The 16970-nt window shown below is 41.3% G+C and overlaps 1 protein-coding gene across 3 annotated transcripts; it reads right to left on the bottom strand.

The window, feature by feature from the left end:
* Positions 1-3683: 3683 nt before the first annotated feature.
* On the bottom strand, positions 3684-16819 carry necap1 (NECAP endocytosis associated 1). Of its 3 annotated transcripts, none has more exons than XR_001574041.3 (9): positions 16671-16819; positions 12546-12646; positions 10355-10459; positions 10177-10258; positions 9847-9955; positions 7800-7947; positions 7626-7722; positions 5935-6119; positions 3684-5788 (listed from the first exon to the last, which is right to left on the bottom strand). XR_001574041.3 is itself a non-coding variant. In XM_015974002.3 (8 exons), exons 1-8 carry the CDS (start codon positions 16763-16765, stop codon positions 6065-6067), a joined length of 792 nt encoding a protein of 263 aa, XP_015829488.3. In that variant the 5' UTR covers positions 16766-16819; the 3' UTR covers positions 3684-6064. The 3 variants fall into 3 exon arrangements, 1 of the variants encoding a protein (XP_015829488.3); XR_008564147.2 differs by having other exon boundaries at positions 3684-4325; XM_015974002.3 differs by having other exon boundaries at positions 3684-6119.
* Positions 16820-16970: the final 151 nt, after the last annotated feature.

The raw sequence follows: 16970 nt of genomic DNA, 5'->3' as shown, positions 1-16970 counted from the left end.
ATCCAGTTTGGTTTGCTCTCGCCTCCATGTCTCAGGCCTAGTCCACATGTAGCCGGGTTTTTTAAAAACTAATATCCGCCCCTCCAAAAACTTGCATCCACACCACCTCGTTTAAAAAAAAACTCTGTCCACACGTACCCGGATAAATACGTTGTTAAGGACATGCCAGACCTGTAGGTGGCAGTACTTCCCCCGTTCTTAACCTCGTCCTTCGTCTGTGGTCTTCCGCAAGGAGCAGTAATTCCTCTTGCAAAAACAAACAAGCAGAAAGCGCTTGGACCATTGATGGAACGGGTAGTGACAGTGCGCAGCTCTGAGGGTTTCCATGATGCCGGCTAGTGTAAACACAGGTCGCAGACGTGATGTCAGCATTTTTTTGTCGTGGAAAGTGACGTTGCGGACCTTAAAACTCCAGTTTTGTCCGTCCACACGCAGACACCCAAAACAGAGAAAACACAGATCTTCACTTTGGCCGGAGTTTTTAAAAAGATCCGTTTTCGTGTGGATGACAGGCCAAAACGTAGAAAAATATCTACGTTTTGGCAGATCCCCGGCTACGTGTGGACAGGGCCTCAGAGTGACGAGGTGTCTGAATTGTTTCCCAGAACTTGTTTAATCTGTAAAAGTGAGCAGAAGTCACTCTTGAGGTCAAAGAGCTGCAGAATGTGGATTAGGTACGATGAACTACATCGGTACTTTGGTTCCTCTCCCAAATAATACCATCAGGAGGCCCTGACCTTTGACCTTTTTAGATTTCGCGGCTCACCAGCAGCTGATTATTGACCTAAAGGAGTAACGTTTCATCTGAGACGACATTGCGATGAGGAGCGCTCTACGGTGTCTCCTCCTGTGCCAGAGCTCGTTAATCACAGAGCTCGTTAATCACAGAGCTCGTTAATCACAGAGCTCGTTAAGAGGAGACTGATAATTGGGTCACACTTAGAAGGTAGGATCTGTGAGCCACTCTGATCCATTTCTCTAGATATGTTGGGACAGAACTCATGATCCTTGAATTAGGAGCAAAAAGTAGCCCAGTTTCGGTGTTGTTTGTCTAGTTTCACCAGTCTTGCATGATCTAAAAAGCCTAAAATCCACGTTTTACCATCAGACTCGATGTCTGGATAACAACACGGGTTTCTGTGTTGTTTGGTGCAAGACTAAGAAAATTTTATGCGTTATCTCACAAATAGTAGCAAAAAAGATGTGAATTTTCTTTCTAAATGTTTAAAAGTGTGATTAAAACTGCAGATTAAAATAAATACGCCATGTTCTGAAGTTGTTGGTTTCAGCGAAATTGAGCTACAAGTTGATCCCTTTAAATTTGATCCTTAGTGGAACTAAAATGATAAATGGCAAAGTTTCCTGGAAGGCAAGCCAAAGTTTCCAGAGTGATGGTGTCAAGTTTTTGACGAGTACTGTGTCCCTCAGACTTGGCAGTGACTCGGAGTGTGAATAATTAGTCCAAGTTACACGTGAGGTGTCTCGGTGTGGAAGTCAGAGGGGGCGACTCGGATCAGAAAAAGCTGCCGGACTCACACGTTCCCACACTTAAACAGCCTCGTTCCGACATTCCACGGACTCTCTCCGACATTAAATCCTGATTTTTACACCAGATCTTCAGAAAATGTCCTCACACGCACACATTAAGCTGATCAAACGGCAGCGCCGCATGTTTGGTTAATGTAGCCAACACCTGAGGACTTAAGTTTCCAAGAGGCAGAGCGAGGTGACAACAGACTCGAAAGAAGACGAATCGTGTTCCTGATTCGTGTCGAAAGAGATCAGTCGTCCGTCTGTCCAGCTGCTCTTTTTACGTCTGTCAGCAGAGCTAAAAGCTGCTGCGGCTTCTGAGGTCTTGTTCTGACCTCCACCACATCTCACTTCTACCATGTCCTCATTAACAAGCCTCACGCAGCACAGAGAGCGTGATACGAACACCGGGCGAACCGGGATGCGCAGTGCAAAACTTTCTTAATGTTTCATCAAATGCAAAATTTCTTTTTTACTTTTTTTTGTCCAGAATGTCAGGCAACAGCCCTTTGAGCTGTGGTGCAAAAACTTTGCAACATGAGAAAAAAAAAAATAAAATAAATTTTGCAGTGATGTGAAGCTGTCAGGACAAGTGCTAGCTAAGTAAAATCTGCGTTTCTTGGGCAGAAAACGGATTTTCTGACCAAGGTCAGTCTATGTTCGAACTACCACCGATCAAATGTGGATCACCTAAAGAGTGAGATCCTGGATCCAAGAGAAAGAATGATTCTTATAGTCAGTGATAGTCCCAGAAGGTGCCCAGGGGGGCCGTGGCCTCCTCACTGGCACCCAAAGAGGACATAACATTTTTTTATTTTTTTTAAACGGATTGTAAATATCAATAATTTTGTGGATGCTTTCATTAAGACCAAAACAGGCAAATTCAACCGTTCTAAATTGCTAGAACAAAAATGTAAACTATAATTAAAAGGTTTTAAAGGTTTTTTTAATGACTTTTTTTCATCAAATTTGAGGTAAATGTGTTGGACGCATTTTTACTGTAGTGAAAAGAATAAATGAGTAAGCAAAGCATCGTCGCAGGCTAAACGCTTCCAGAGTTACAAGGACAAACTTTGTTTACCACCCCGTAACTTTCACTGGCCCCCTCATGAAAATGTTCTGGGGCCGCCACTGCTTATAGGGCGACTGGGCTTTAAAGTCCCATTAGTCATCACACACTGGTGAAATTACATCTTCACATTTGACCCATCCCTGTGCGGAGCGGTGAGCTGCAGCGGTGGCCGTGCTCGGGAACCATTTGAACCCTGATCTGCCAGTCCCTGGGCGGTCACTGAGCTGGTTTGAGCTTTGGATCTCGGACGAGAGCTGCTCTTTGTTGAACAAAGTCAGATGAGATGGTTAAGACACTTCCTGATTTTCCACATTTGGATGTTTTTCTGGAACTCTCTGGAGAGATGATATAATTTATCTGACCAGGGAACTCCTTGTGTGGAACGTCTGGACTTCATGACCTTGGATAAGCAGAAGGGAACACATGATGGGATTTCATGATACTTGTCTGAAAATGTTCTGCTTGTCAGAACAGAAAAAAAGCTGACAATGAATTAAATCAGTACCTCATGATGGTTGGAATATTATAATAAAGGCTGAAAGTCAGTTGGTCATAATTCAGAATAAGTTTGTGTTTTTGTGTTTCTTTAGGCTTATTATTGCTAATAAAATATGAATTATTCCTGATAGTTTGTGAATTTGACAATTATTGCAGCCAGATTTCAAAAAGCCTTCAATCTGCTAAAATACAGGAAACAATCTTTTATTTCTGCTTTTCTTAAATCACTGACTCCCTCTATGGAGGCAAAATGGGAAAATTGATCAAATTCTACCCAAAACCATGAATTTATCCAACTCTTTTGGCATGCAGAGACTTCATTTTATGCTTTGAATTCCTCTGACTCAGAAAGGCGCTACTCAAGTGCGGATCATTTATCATTTATTTGTGCAAAACCTGCATGAACATTTCATATCTAATGGTTTCCATCTTTTATCTGACATCCAGGGTGTTAAGTTATAATTAGTTCACTGATCCACTGTTACTCTTTGAAAAGTTTACTTTGGTAAATAACACAATAAGAAAAGAAAACAAGTCCTGCGATCTCCTGTAAAGTTCCCGGTGTTTAAAAGAACAACAAGACTTTGATCATCTTTTGATAGGTTTTATTGCCTCTCGTGAAATTGGTCATAAATCAAGTTAATCCAGTCATTTTACATCCAGAGCGGAATGAAACGTTTAGCTAGCAGTAGTAATGTAAACACAACACACATGACGACATGGAACAAGACTACGGAGGTACATATGGTGCAAAGGTATTTGTGTTTTATCGCTGGGAATTAGAAGTCAAAGAGAAAAATCGAGAAAATCCTATATTTTGCACCATATATACCTCCATACAAGCAGCCCTGTTCTGCATCTTAATGCTAGTAAAACACAGCTCATGTGACCTGATCACATTTAATCAAACATCGAAACTAATTTACTGTAGAGAACAAACGAGAATCTGTAAACTTTGTCTAAACTCACAATCGACTCCAGTCAGATTCCATTTGCTGCCGTGAAAACATTCAGTTGGGTGGAAAACAATCGTTTGGTCAGACGGGCGTGGATCTCACAAAAATCCCATCATCCATGTCGCGTTTTCACTCTGGGAGTTATAAGGATACGTTGGTGAGCCTGAGGTTCTGAGTGATGGACACCACCTCCAACGGAGAAGCTTCTTACGTCGCTGACTTAAACTTTAGTCAAGAATTTCCAGGATCATCATTCTATTACAGGGTATCTGCAGGTTTAAGGGAGCCAAATTTAAGACTTTTTAAGACCTTTTTTAAGGCCACTTTGACCAAATTTAAGCTATTTTTTAAAATTTAGTTTAAGCTATAATTTCCAGCTATTGCCTGGAACCGGTGCTAGCCACGTCGCAAACGTGGGATTAGCCATCCAGTTACTATTAAACTTGCACTTCCCCATGGCGCAAGCTCCCACTAGCTTAACCAGCTAATGTGCTCATCTAAAAACAGCCCCCTTTCACAACCAACTGAATGTGTACGGTTCCGCTTACGGCAACATCGTACACAAAAACGCTGAACACCAACTACAAATTCACAAAAATTTTATAGAAATAAAAATATCTTGTTTACTGGGTCTTTGGTAATTTAAGACCTTTGGAAACTGCATTTAAATATTATTTGTCATTTTTAAGGATTTTAAGGCCTTAAATATGGAAAAGCAAATTTAAGACTTTTTAAGACTTTTTAAGGACCCACGGATACCCTGTATTAAGTCTAAGCATCAAATCTCACGGTTTTCGGATTTAATTCACTTAGATTTTGATGCAAAAACTAGAACTTTTCCTTGTTCTTCTTCAGATTTAAACATAACAATGGGGGTCAAGTTAACCCTCAACTGTGTTTTAAACGCATTATTTTCCACATTGAAGCTCCTCTAACATGAAATTTGATTAACTCACAGGAAAAGCAGGTTCCTAACAAGCTTAATCGAGTTAAATGGTGAAAACTATTTTAAATACTTTGTCAGAAAGCAACTATGCAGAAAAATAATATGCATTAATCTCTATAAATGTGTATTTGTAAGCATGATAAAAGGCTAGGAACTGTGAGCTGATACTGAGGAGCTCAGAATAAACATACATGATTTACTTTAAAGATTTCTGGATTTTATTTGTTCATGAGTAATTTTAATGTATTTCATAATATTTTAAAGTTATTTAGCTGATAAAATATCACTTTCTACTTCAATAAATCAGTAAATACTAGATTCTGCACAGTGCTCTTGGTTCCAGTAGTGGTTAACATGTAAAACTATAAATGAGGTGTTTTTTTATGAAATATGCTTACATAATAAACTTCAAGCAAATTGCGCATTTGACTGAAAAAAAAATAGCAATTAGAGGTTTTAAATCAAAGAACTCATTCAGGTTTAAAGTCTACAGACACTTCACAAGTTCTCTCAAACTGGTTTTCTTACTGAAATAGAATAAATTTGTAATAAAGTACAAAACATAACTTTTCTTTTATTTAGGAACGATCCACATAAGTGGAAATTTTAAGCCACTTGGGATAAAAAAGCGTATTTTATGCCCGATTTTTGAAGTTTTTGACCAAAATTTAATTTAATTTCATGAATAATGCAAATATGTAGATATTTATTCTTAGATTCTTTAATTTTTTATGGTCTCAGCAGTTTTTTTTGTGACGTCCAACTCTGAACAACCAGCAGGAGGAGCTGTGGAGCAGAAAATCCATCCCATATCAAAGATGAGCTGAATCAGACAGAGACAATAAAAACACCTGCTGCTCTGCTGGACGTAGCCCTTAAATGTTCTTCTGTAGATGGCTCGCATCGTTTCATGGCTTCGTCTTTCTATTTACCTGATGAGGTGAAACTGAGTTTTCTGCCTTGAGGATGAGCGTGTGGAAGCTAATCGGCGCGTTGTGCAGGAAGCCATGGACACAAAAGCGGGCGAGATGAAGGATCACGTGTGACGTCACCGGCGTCGGCTCAAAACTGGATCCAGCTTGTGGAGTTTGGAAGTCGAGACGGAGGTGGAACGGAACTGAAAAGAGTCGAAGAGGAATATTTCTGTGGTTTCCTGGACTTTAAGGAAATAATACTAAAAACACAGGAGTACTGAGTGCAACATGTTTAATAATTAATGCATTAAATAAAACTTTCTGTGTCATTAACTGATTAAACTCTGAAATCTTACTAGTTTTATAAATATATAATTTATCAAAAGTTATAAAACTTTATATTTTTATGTTTTAATTGTTTCTTCATGAATTTTTTCGACCATGACCAGTGGGAGGGACAAACCCTGATCACATCGATTGCTCTGGTCTGAATGGAGACGTTTCAATGATGGCGGCTACTTCTTTAGATGGACTCTGAGCAATATGGTGGCAGGGATTTTAATTCTAGCAAATTACATATAATCATGAGTCTCTGACCCAGAATAATTAAATGTATATTTTTCTCAATATATAACCATATTTGATAAATATCACGATAAATAACATCCAACTGTTTGTATTTTAACATTGTCCTTGTAGTTTTATAAGCTGATAATTAAACTGAAGCAAACATCTTTACTGTGAACTAAATTTACTGTGTATCTTCATTCCTTTTGCCGTCCTTTCTCATTTGATTTTTCCTACTGGGAAGTTAGAATTTCCGAGGAGAAAGCGAACGCACCATTAGCTGATAACAACGGTGGCAATGGAAGCTAATTTATCAAGCTAACGTTATCTTAAACATTTTATTTAACTGCTGGAGCAGATTAAAACGATGATGCCTCACACTTAGATCGTTGCCGCTGGTTTCATCTTCACCCAATCACCCGTCTTATTTAGTAAAGTGAAGCCAAACTTTAGAGCGCGTTCATGTTCTTCTAGTTGGAAATTCGAGTTCCGAGGAGAAAGCGAACACATCATTAGCGAAACGGAAGCTAACATATAAAGCTAACATTATCTTAAACATTTCATTTACCTACCGGAGCAGATTAAGATGAGGATGTCTCACTTAGATCGTTGTCGCTGGTTTCATCATCACCCGTTACCCATCACATTTAGTGAAGTGGACCCAAGCTTTAGCGTGCGTTCTTTCTACCATGCTGCTCTGTTTACAACTGGCTCGCAGCGACCGACGACATAACGCTCTTGCGCAGCTGTCTAGGCAAGTTCTCGTTATGAAGGACGGGTACCGAAAGGAGGCACCGATTCAAATGAGGTGAATCGGTGCTCAGTCGGTACTGTGGAATTTGGTCGGTACCTTAAAATGTACCGAATTCGGTACCCATTGCTAATTATATATAACATTTTAAATAACTGAAATGTTTGTGTTTGTAAAATGTATACGTACAGTTATTTTAATAAAAACTAATAAAGGTGCAATGCAGCACATCACCACAGGCTAAATTCTCCCAGCATTACCACAAGGACCAATTTGGTGTGCCACCCCAAAAAAGTCTTTGGCCCCATCTGGCCACCCCGATCGAAATTTTCTAGAGAACATCACAGATTTCCAGCCAAATCCTCTAAAACATTGGAGAACTGTGTTCTACCTCTTTGGAGCAGAGAAGTCTCCCCAGAGGAGATCTGAGCTAGGGTTTGGTGGGACGACTGCGTTTGAGTTGCTGCTGTCCAGATCCAGCAGGCAGCCTGCAGAGGAGGAGAGGAACGATTAAAGGCAGGGTGGAAAACGCCCGCAGAGGCTGAGCGCCCCGGGTGTTAGCTACCTGTAGCTGTGTCTCCTGTCTGCGGAACTATGTTGTGATTGGATGACCCCGATGAGGAGGGAGGGGCTATCTTTCCTCCAGGTGGTGGTGGGAGGAGTCCAAATCCACCTGAGCTTTGGGGGCGGGGCTTGTCCCTCTTTTTTCCTTGCTAGAAATAAAAATAAACAGAAAACAGGAATTGTTAAGATAACAAATGATTTACTATTTATTAATTTTCTTTAATCCTGATGTGTGTGAACTGTTGTTCTGGGGCCACTTGCAGCTTTTCGAGTTTCAGAAGTGACTTTTTGTCACATAAATAATGGAAATTACTTCTGTTTAATAAGCACAACTTTAAAGATAGCTGGGGCTTTTTGTGTCACATTTTACACAAATGTGTGAATAAAATAATGACAGAATAGCACAAATAATGCAAAACAGGTGGATACATTTGCTCTAATAGGTTGTTTTCCACTTTTTAATCCAACGTCCAGTGTGAGCTTTTTCAGAAACCAACCTCAAAAAATAACCATTTTAAAGGGACTTTACGGACTTTTGAATTTTTATGCTCATGATTGCCCCCTCAGGCCAAAAGCGTAACGGCAGCTTCAATAGTAGGCTCGTGCACGAGGCGCGCATGCTGTACGTGCACACTCCTTAACGAAAATAACAGCTGAGACAGTCCCGTGTGTGTGTGTGTGTGTGTGTGTGTGTGGCCCAGAGGACAGAGGACAGGAGAACGTGCAGCTAATTAATTAAATAATTTGGTTCTGTACCTTTCTCTTCAGCACAGCCGACAAAGGTTTATGATGGGTCAGTCCTCCTGCATGCTCACATCATTCCCTTCCCTTGCTTGAAAAATTGTTCCAAAATGAAAGTTGAACCCACATCTTTTTTATCTGCGAATTTAATGCCGTTCGGCGAGTCTCAAATAAAAATTTGGGCGTCTTACTGTAAAAAAATACCATTAATGTAAAAAAGCAACTCTAAATGACAAATTCTGTTCACAACTGGAGTTGAACCCAGTTCTTCTGCATGAGAGTCAGACGCTTTACTGGGTGAGCTAAAACTTCAATGACATCCAACCTATCTGTAACTTTTATATCCTTGATGACAGCTGAAACAACGTTCAAAGAACAGTTCGGAGCGAAAATGGCTATTTTGTTGCTAATTTGCAGGAAATATCTAGAAGAAAGTTCTACAGAAAGTAGCTAAAGGTCCTCAGAAATGTAGCTAGCTTTGTCACTAGGCGTTAGGAACAGCGACAAAGTGGCACTGCCTCTCTCTCTGCTGCTAAAGCTACGGATAGCAAATGCTACGGGCGATGCCTGAGCGTGAACGCGCATGAAGCAGCCTGCTCGACCCGAGCATCTCTCTTTTTCTGTGATTTTACAGAAAAACAGGCAATCGCTGTAAAAATGCCAGGGGCATTGCAGGAGAACGTATGAAGAAGACATTTATTATTTCTATACATGTTTTGGCTGTCAAACCTCCATAACGCCCCTTTAAACTCATCTGAGCAAAATGCTGAGGAGAAATAAAGTGTGGCTCAGCAGATTGAAACACTCGTTTAAGGTATTTTACAGATGATAATTAAAATTAATGCACTAATTCTTGATGCAGATGAAGTAAATGATCATTCCTGTTTTTGAATATCGTTCTCATGTTCACTCAGATTTATTAAAAAGGAGAAATAGATATTTTATTATGTTTAAATTGAACATTTTATAATTTTACACAGAGAAAGTTCAGCGGTTTGCACGAGTTTTTCATTTTTATCAGTGAACTTAAAGCATAAAAAAGTTGATTTTTCCATCTGTTTTGACTTTTTTCATCATCAGTAAATACCAACAATTAGTTGTAGTTCTTTATGTCTGAATCCTTTCCAGCTTCAGGTGTCTGTAAAATTTACAAGCAGCCAAAAAGCTCAAACATAAATCAGATTGCAGAAGAATTACTGTGATTTCCAGTTGCTAATAACTTCAGATGCATTAAGAGGCTCTCATGTGATCTAAAACACAATCAGGGAATGCTGACAAAAATCCCTTTTAGTGGAGCGGCATCTTACTCCTATATTGAGCGTGATGGTCTGTCCTTCCTTAAAGCCCAAGTCCAGCTTTGGTCCTGAATCCCCGAGCTGGGCGTTTTTACTCAGCTCATTCTCCTGTTTCACCCACCTACAGAGCAGCAGAAACACAATCAGCACAGAAAACAAAGCAACGGTGCACCTCAGCAGCCTGCAGGACCAACATCTGCAGCTGTAAATGAAACCCTGGAAAATGGCTTCTTATAAAAGAATGCAGCACAGAAGACGGTCACTGTCATTATCTGAGCTCCAGTATGAAGCAGCAATGAGATTACACCCATGCACGTTTGACGCTAGAACACTCCAGCTTACTTAAAATGATCCTGCAAAGCCACGTTAAAGTCAAAAGCATCTCCTCTGTCTCCAAAACCAACTCCAATAAAAGCACTGCGGCCTGCAGACAGAAAAGACGGCGATGCCGACATGAATTACAGGATTTTCAAAAATCCACAGAATTATAAATCATGGACTTAATCTCTGAGGTCCTCACCGCTGTCATCCTGTATCCTCAGAACGAAGTACCGGCTGGAGTCGCTGACAGTTTCCACCGAAACACCCGGATAGTCCTTCACGGGTGCTTGTGCAAACAGCTCCCCTATGAAGACCCATTCAGAAGAGAATTTTTACCCATTTTCCACTAGAAATATAAAACAGTTTATGTTCTACTTCGTACGGGCTTCACCCTTTAAGGCTAACGCTGATTGGGTCAGACACTTTAGTGGATGCCCGCCTACTGGGCGGGCCTTGGTCCTGCATGAGACAGACAAGAAGCATAGCTCATCTCCAAAGGCTCAAAGAGCCACCAGAACCAGTGAGGCCCGCAGTCCTAAAGGGCGACGCCCATTCTCATTAGCCTGGCTCGCCAGACTCCTCCTCTAATTCTGCACAGAGAAAGGCTCTGGGAACTCTCTTATTCAAATAACCCCACCCCGTGAGAATTCTAACCGAGCCAATCAGCACTGAGTAGGGTATGTAGCGGAATGAAATGACTGCTTTCTGACCTAAAGGTCATGCCTGCTCTGCTCAAGCTGGGGAGACACGGTCTCCCTCAACATCCTAATCTCTCAAGGTCTCATGCCTCTCATTCTAAACTGTTTCACTCCCTTTCCAGCTCAAGACCAAGACAGAAGACTCTACTCTTCTTTTTAATAAATAATTAAATAACTTTGTTAGTCCAAATAATCATGCGAAGCTCAATGTTCAATCAATCTGTGAAATAAGAATATTAATTACCTGATATTATAATCCTATGACAGTATATAAGAAGTAATAAAACTTTAAACTAGACACTAGACTGATCACACGTAATGTTAAGTCACATGACACATTTCCTGTTTCTCATCCAATCAGAGCTTTCGCTCTGACGCGTGGCGTGGCTTTGCGTGGTGTTTATACCATCCCCTTTTGTTGTCAAATCCTGATTCGACCATAAATCAAAACATCTGGATTATAAAACTAATTCCCACTTCACCCTTAAATGAGTTCAACGTTCTAGAGTTTCGAGCCGGCCACTCGTAACTTTTTAACCACAAAGAACCTTGACCAGCTGGAAAATAAAACCTGTTGCAAGCTCCACCTGACGCAACGCTCCTTCAGAGTAAAGCTGAACTCAGTGACCCTTCAGGGTCCCGCTGACGCCGCCAACCACCTGTCGTTTACCTGGAGGCAATCCAAGTCATACCGTACGCTGTTTCACCGGCTCCGGTACCAAAAGGGGGTTCGAGGACCTGGCATTCTGGATCTACATCGGAGGTCTCCGATAAGGGTATGTGGAGCGGCAATATGGCGTCTGAATGTGGTTGTGAAACTCCGACTGTAGTTTAGAGCAAGCCATTCGCTCCCACACAGAACTAACGCTTCTCCGAAAACGAGAGTTCTGATAACAACACTCCACATTTACACCATCCATCTTGCCTCATTCACCTCTAGATCCATTCATCACATAGAGTGTTTAGAGTTAGAGTTAGCCTTGTTTTAAATTGTTTAGAAACAAATCTTAACTTTAAAACTTGACTCTCTCTCTCTCTTGACTCTGGGTTAATAAGAAGTGTTACCTAATCCCTGCAATAAAAAGTTCCGATCTTCTGGTTGAAGTAATATTCAAAGATCCACCAAATTGATTTCATATTTCCAATGGAATCTCACATTTTATGGGTCATTACTTACGATGTAACTAACGAATCGTTACAGGTACGTCACACACCACAGCGCCGAGTCTGTCATAAACATGGCGACTGAAGCGAAATTTGCTGCGGCTCTTTCCTCTGTTCTAAATGACTTGGACACGTCTTTAAAACCACAAAAAGTAGAAGCACAAAAAGCCTTTCTTCTAAAAAACGATGTTTGCGCCGTCGCCAGACGCCATTTTTGACTACAGCTAAAAAACTACAGCGTCGCGTGGTGCAGTCGGCATTTCCGCCTTTTTTCTGATGGTTGCTTTTGAGCTGCCTAGTCCCGCCCCTTATGTGCCTCTCTGCCTGTGGGTTACCAGACTCTCTCTGAGCAGAATTAAACAGAGGACGGGTCTGGCAGGCCAGGCTGCATTCTCATAGAGCCTGGGGCTACAATGCATAACCAACATTCTTTCAGGGGAGGTGTCAACATCAGCTGTGCCTTCAGAGCCCAGGAAGTTTTAAAAACATAAATAAAATTGGTTTGATACAAAAAACAGATGTTCTAACCTGAAACTTTGTCCTCTAGTTTGATGAACGCTACTTTTCCTTTAGCCGTTATTCTCATCCGACCGGACCAGTCTGGAGAGTCCAGCTTCCAGTCAGCTGCCCTGCAGACACCAGTTAATGAGAACAAGCTGGGATGTATCCTGAGTTTTGAATCAAAACAGGTGGACTTCTCTGGTTATCTCAGAGCTGCTGCACCGCTCATCCAAGAAGCGTCTTCTGTTCTCGAACTTAGTTTGGGGGGGGGGAGGCTTATAAAATGTGATAAAAAAATAAAATAAAAACCAGGCTGACAAGTCACAAGAGGTCACTCATGACCTCTAGGTTATTCAATTCAATTTTATTCAATTTTATTTATATAGCGCCAAATCACGACAAGAGTCGTCTCAAGGCACTTCACATAATAAACATTCCAATTCAGGTCAGTTCATTAAGCCAATCAGAAAAGGTTTCCAGTATAAGGGACCCAGCAAAGTGCATCGTGTCAGTGACTTTACAGCAACCCTCATACTAAGCAAGCATAAAGCGACAGTGGAGAGGAAAACTCCCTTTTAACAGGAAGAAACCTCCAGAGAATCCTGGCTCAGTATAAACAGCCATCCTCCACGACTCACTGGGGATCGAGAAGACAGAGCAGACACACACACACACACGCACGCACGCACGCACGCACACACACACACACACACACACACACACACACACACACAGCAGTGTGTCTATGGTTACATTGTGATTTCTTAGTAAATATTCTATTTGGTGAGAGATAAACTTTATTGTATTTATCCTAGTGGATCTATAATTAAACGGGTAAACTAGTAGTAGCACATCCAACGTCAAGGAAAGCAAAAAGTTATTATCAGGAGAGGGAGAATGTTTTAGTGGTTAGTAGCAGTGTGCTAGACGATGGTCCCCTCCATGAGGCCACCACAGCTCAGCAGAACATCGTTGTAGCTTCTTCTGGGGAGAAAAACACTTAGAGAGAAAATAAAGTTAACAGCTGAAATAGCAGGAAATAATACAGTTAAAGAGCAGATTGTAGAAGAAAGCAGTAGAGTGTGAAAAGTGGTCAGTGTGTCCTCCAGCAGTCTAAGCCTATAGCAGCATAACTACAGAGATAACTCTGGGTAACCTAGCCTTTTTAGATGGAGGCATGTTGGAGGCGGGGCAAGGGAGAGCCGTCTTTACCGACTGTACACTCCACCTCCCTGTTATGTCCTGAATCCAAACCGTTAGCCAGGATACAAGCTAACGAGAATGCAACAATAAATAAACTAATCCCTGTAAACGTTTGTACAGATACTTTTTTTTTTCCCGATCAAGCTCTGCCAATAATAAATGTTCAAACATAATTTGATTTTTTTTTATTTTGGCTGCAAATGTCCTAGCAAAAATGTGTTAATATGACTGCTAATTTCAGTTATTGTGATGAATCTGATTGTGAGAAAAAGTGAAATTGTCGTCCTGCAACATCTGCCGCTTTTTTCACGTTTTCCAAATCTGATCTAAAAAGAGGATTATTTACATTTTCTTAGATTTTTTTGTCCCAACACATGCACTGAATTCCGCTTCCTCATTGGCTGAGATCAGAATACGTGCATGTCCATAACAAAATGCAGCTGGATTAGTAATAAAAGCTGTGCACATCAGACCTGAAAATATGGCTGCCTTACATGGTGGAGTCTTTCTTTTATTAAATATTTAAATGTGACTATAAATAAATGTGGAGACAAGATAAATAATGTAAATAACAATGTATTAGAAAATATTTATGCATTTCCAAATGTGCTTTATTGTTTATTTTGGCAATAAAAGTCCTCCATAGAAGTAAAGATTTAAATTTATTGTCTAGTAAAAGCATCTAAAATCTAGAAGATATTGAAAAATCTAAATTTATAACTAATTTTGTAATGACATTTAACTCATTCACTGCAAATGACGACTAAAGTCGTCATTGGCATGTTGTTACTGTGTGGGCGTCGGACGAGCCCCCACACCGTGAGAACAAACATCTCAGCTCTAAAGCCGATCTTTATCCGCGTACGTCACAAGTCACATGATCAGGAAGCAGAACATCCATGTGTTAGGAGATCGTTTTGAGCTGCTGCTGTAAAAAAAAAGTGAGGCGCGAACCGGAAAAGCTTCTGCCGATCACAATTCAACAACAGATTATGAAAGAGCGGATAAAGCTCGAAATGTGCAGTGTGTAGTGTAATGGTTTATGGCTCTTTTATTAAAGAGGAACCATTCTACAGAACAAACTGGAATATTAATTTTTACAAATTAATAACCAAATGTTATAGAGATAAGAAGACTCAAAGGTTGTTTTCATCGATAAACTGACGATCATATCCGTGTGTCTGTGTTTCAGTTCAATGAAAAGACAAGTTTGAAATTTAAGAGTTTTAATTCTTCAATTTAAACTAATGATTTGAAATGACAATCATAGGAAAAATAAATCAACATCGGCAACCTTGTTGGACAATCTTTAACAGTTGATATTTTAAGCTTGCACAAATAGACCTTGTGTTGGATGTGCTAAGATTGAGGATGATATAATTATGAATGCGTGCATGCAGGTGTCTGAGATTGCTTCAGGGAGAGAAAAGGCGAATCTGAGTGAAAAATGATGTTTTGGATTAAACTTAGTTGTTATTAGAAAAACTGCATCAGAACGCTATCTATTGTGTTCATGTTGTTACTGTGTGGGCGTCGGACGAGCCCCCGCACCGTGAGAACAAACATCTCAGCTCTAAAGCCGATCTTCATCCGCGTACGTCACAAGTCACATGATCAGGAAGCAGAACATCCATGTGTTAGGAGATCGTTTTGAGCCGCTGCTGTAAAAAAAAGTGAGGCGCGAACCGGAAAAGCTTCTGCCGATCTCAATTCAACAACAGATTATGAAAGAACGGATAAAGCTCGAAATGTGCAGATTCTTCCTGATGTAAGAGGCGAGTCTCCGCTTTGTTTTTGTTGTTTAGACATTCTGTCACTCTTAACTCATTCACTACCAGCCATTTCCTGATCATTAACGGCCTTCGCTGCCAGCGTTTCTCACCGTTTTTACTGTTTTTTTTAAGAGTCACAGAACGTTGCGCGCTAGCATGATGTCGATGCCAAAACAACCAAAACAAAGAGGAGACTCACCTCTTACATCAGGAAGAAGCCGCGTGTTTCGAGCGTTATCTGTTTGTGGCAAGGTGGAGAGACGAGGGCCCGGGCGGGATTCAATCCCCAGACTCCCGGGCGAGAGTCATACGCTCCAACCAGTCAGCCAAAGGGACATCCCCTTGGCCAAGTAGCCAGGGCGCATGATCTATCGGGACATTGTGACAGGATGCTCACACTGTCACACGTTCTTTCATAATCCGTTGTCGAATTGTGATCGGCAGACGCTTTTCCGATTCGCGCCTCACTTTTTTTTACAGGAACGGCCCAAAAAGATCTCCTAACACATGTATGTGTTGCTTCCTGATCATGTGATCTGTGACGTATGCGGATGAAGATCAGCTTCAGGGCTGAGATGTTTGTTCTCTCAGCGTGGGGGCTCGTTCCGATGCTCAAACAGTAAAAAAATGCAAATGACGACTTTAGTCATCATTGGCAGTGAATGAGTTAAAAAAATCAGTAAAAACGGTGAGAAATGCTGGCAGTGAAGGGCTTCACCGGTCATGAAACGGCTGGCAGCAAATGCTGAAGCAGTGGGGGCAGATCAGGGGGCCCCCTATTATTGCCCCGAGGCCCTTGAGGAGGAATGTCCGGCCATGCAGGAGTCACCACAGTGGGGTAGTTTTATTCTTAAGGATCAATGAAACAGAGTAGACTCCAGATTTCAGATTAATAATTCATCACCACAGCTTTCACTAATGAGGACTCTTCCTGGCAGGCTGACCACCCTGGCCCGGTGTGGATGAAGACTAACCGGATCACCTTCCTGCGCCTCCAGCAGCGTCACGAACACGGTAACGGTTTTCTCTCCAGACCAACAAACGGACAAGTGTGCTCAGGAAATAAAGACAGCTGTGTCACTCTGAGGCTGGGCTCTGGTGCCGAGTGTCCATGCGTGAACCGAGCCGAGCTGCACCGAACTCCGTTTCACCCGAACCCCGGCAGGTGTTCCCTTACCTGTAGGCGCGGTTTGAAGCTCGAGGCGGGATGCGGTAAACGTTAACGTCCGGTTTAACGCACAGGATCGACTCGTACTCTCCCTCGGCCGCCATCTTCCAACTCTTATTGATGTGGGAGGAGTTGTGCTTGAGTCATTCATTCTGTTCGTTTCTGAGGGGGACTGAGCGCGTGAGGGTGGCAGAGTGTAAGGCAAGCCGTTTAAGCATATAATCAAACATGTTGGTGATGAAGTTCATTTTTGTTCATGGTGAAAATGGCATCATTTGTTTCAGAAAAAAATAATTCAATAGAATTTTT

The sequence above is a fragment of the Nothobranchius furzeri genome, chromosome 19 (assembly GCF_043380555.1).
Source record: "Nothobranchius furzeri strain GRZ-AD chromosome 19, NfurGRZ-RIMD1, whole genome shotgun sequence".
Classification (NCBI taxonomy): domain Eukaryota; kingdom Metazoa; phylum Chordata; class Actinopteri; order Cyprinodontiformes; family Nothobranchiidae; genus Nothobranchius; species Nothobranchius furzeri.
The sequence above is the reverse complement of the archived record's forward strand: the minus strand, read 5'-3'. Positions and strand labels throughout refer to the sequence as shown.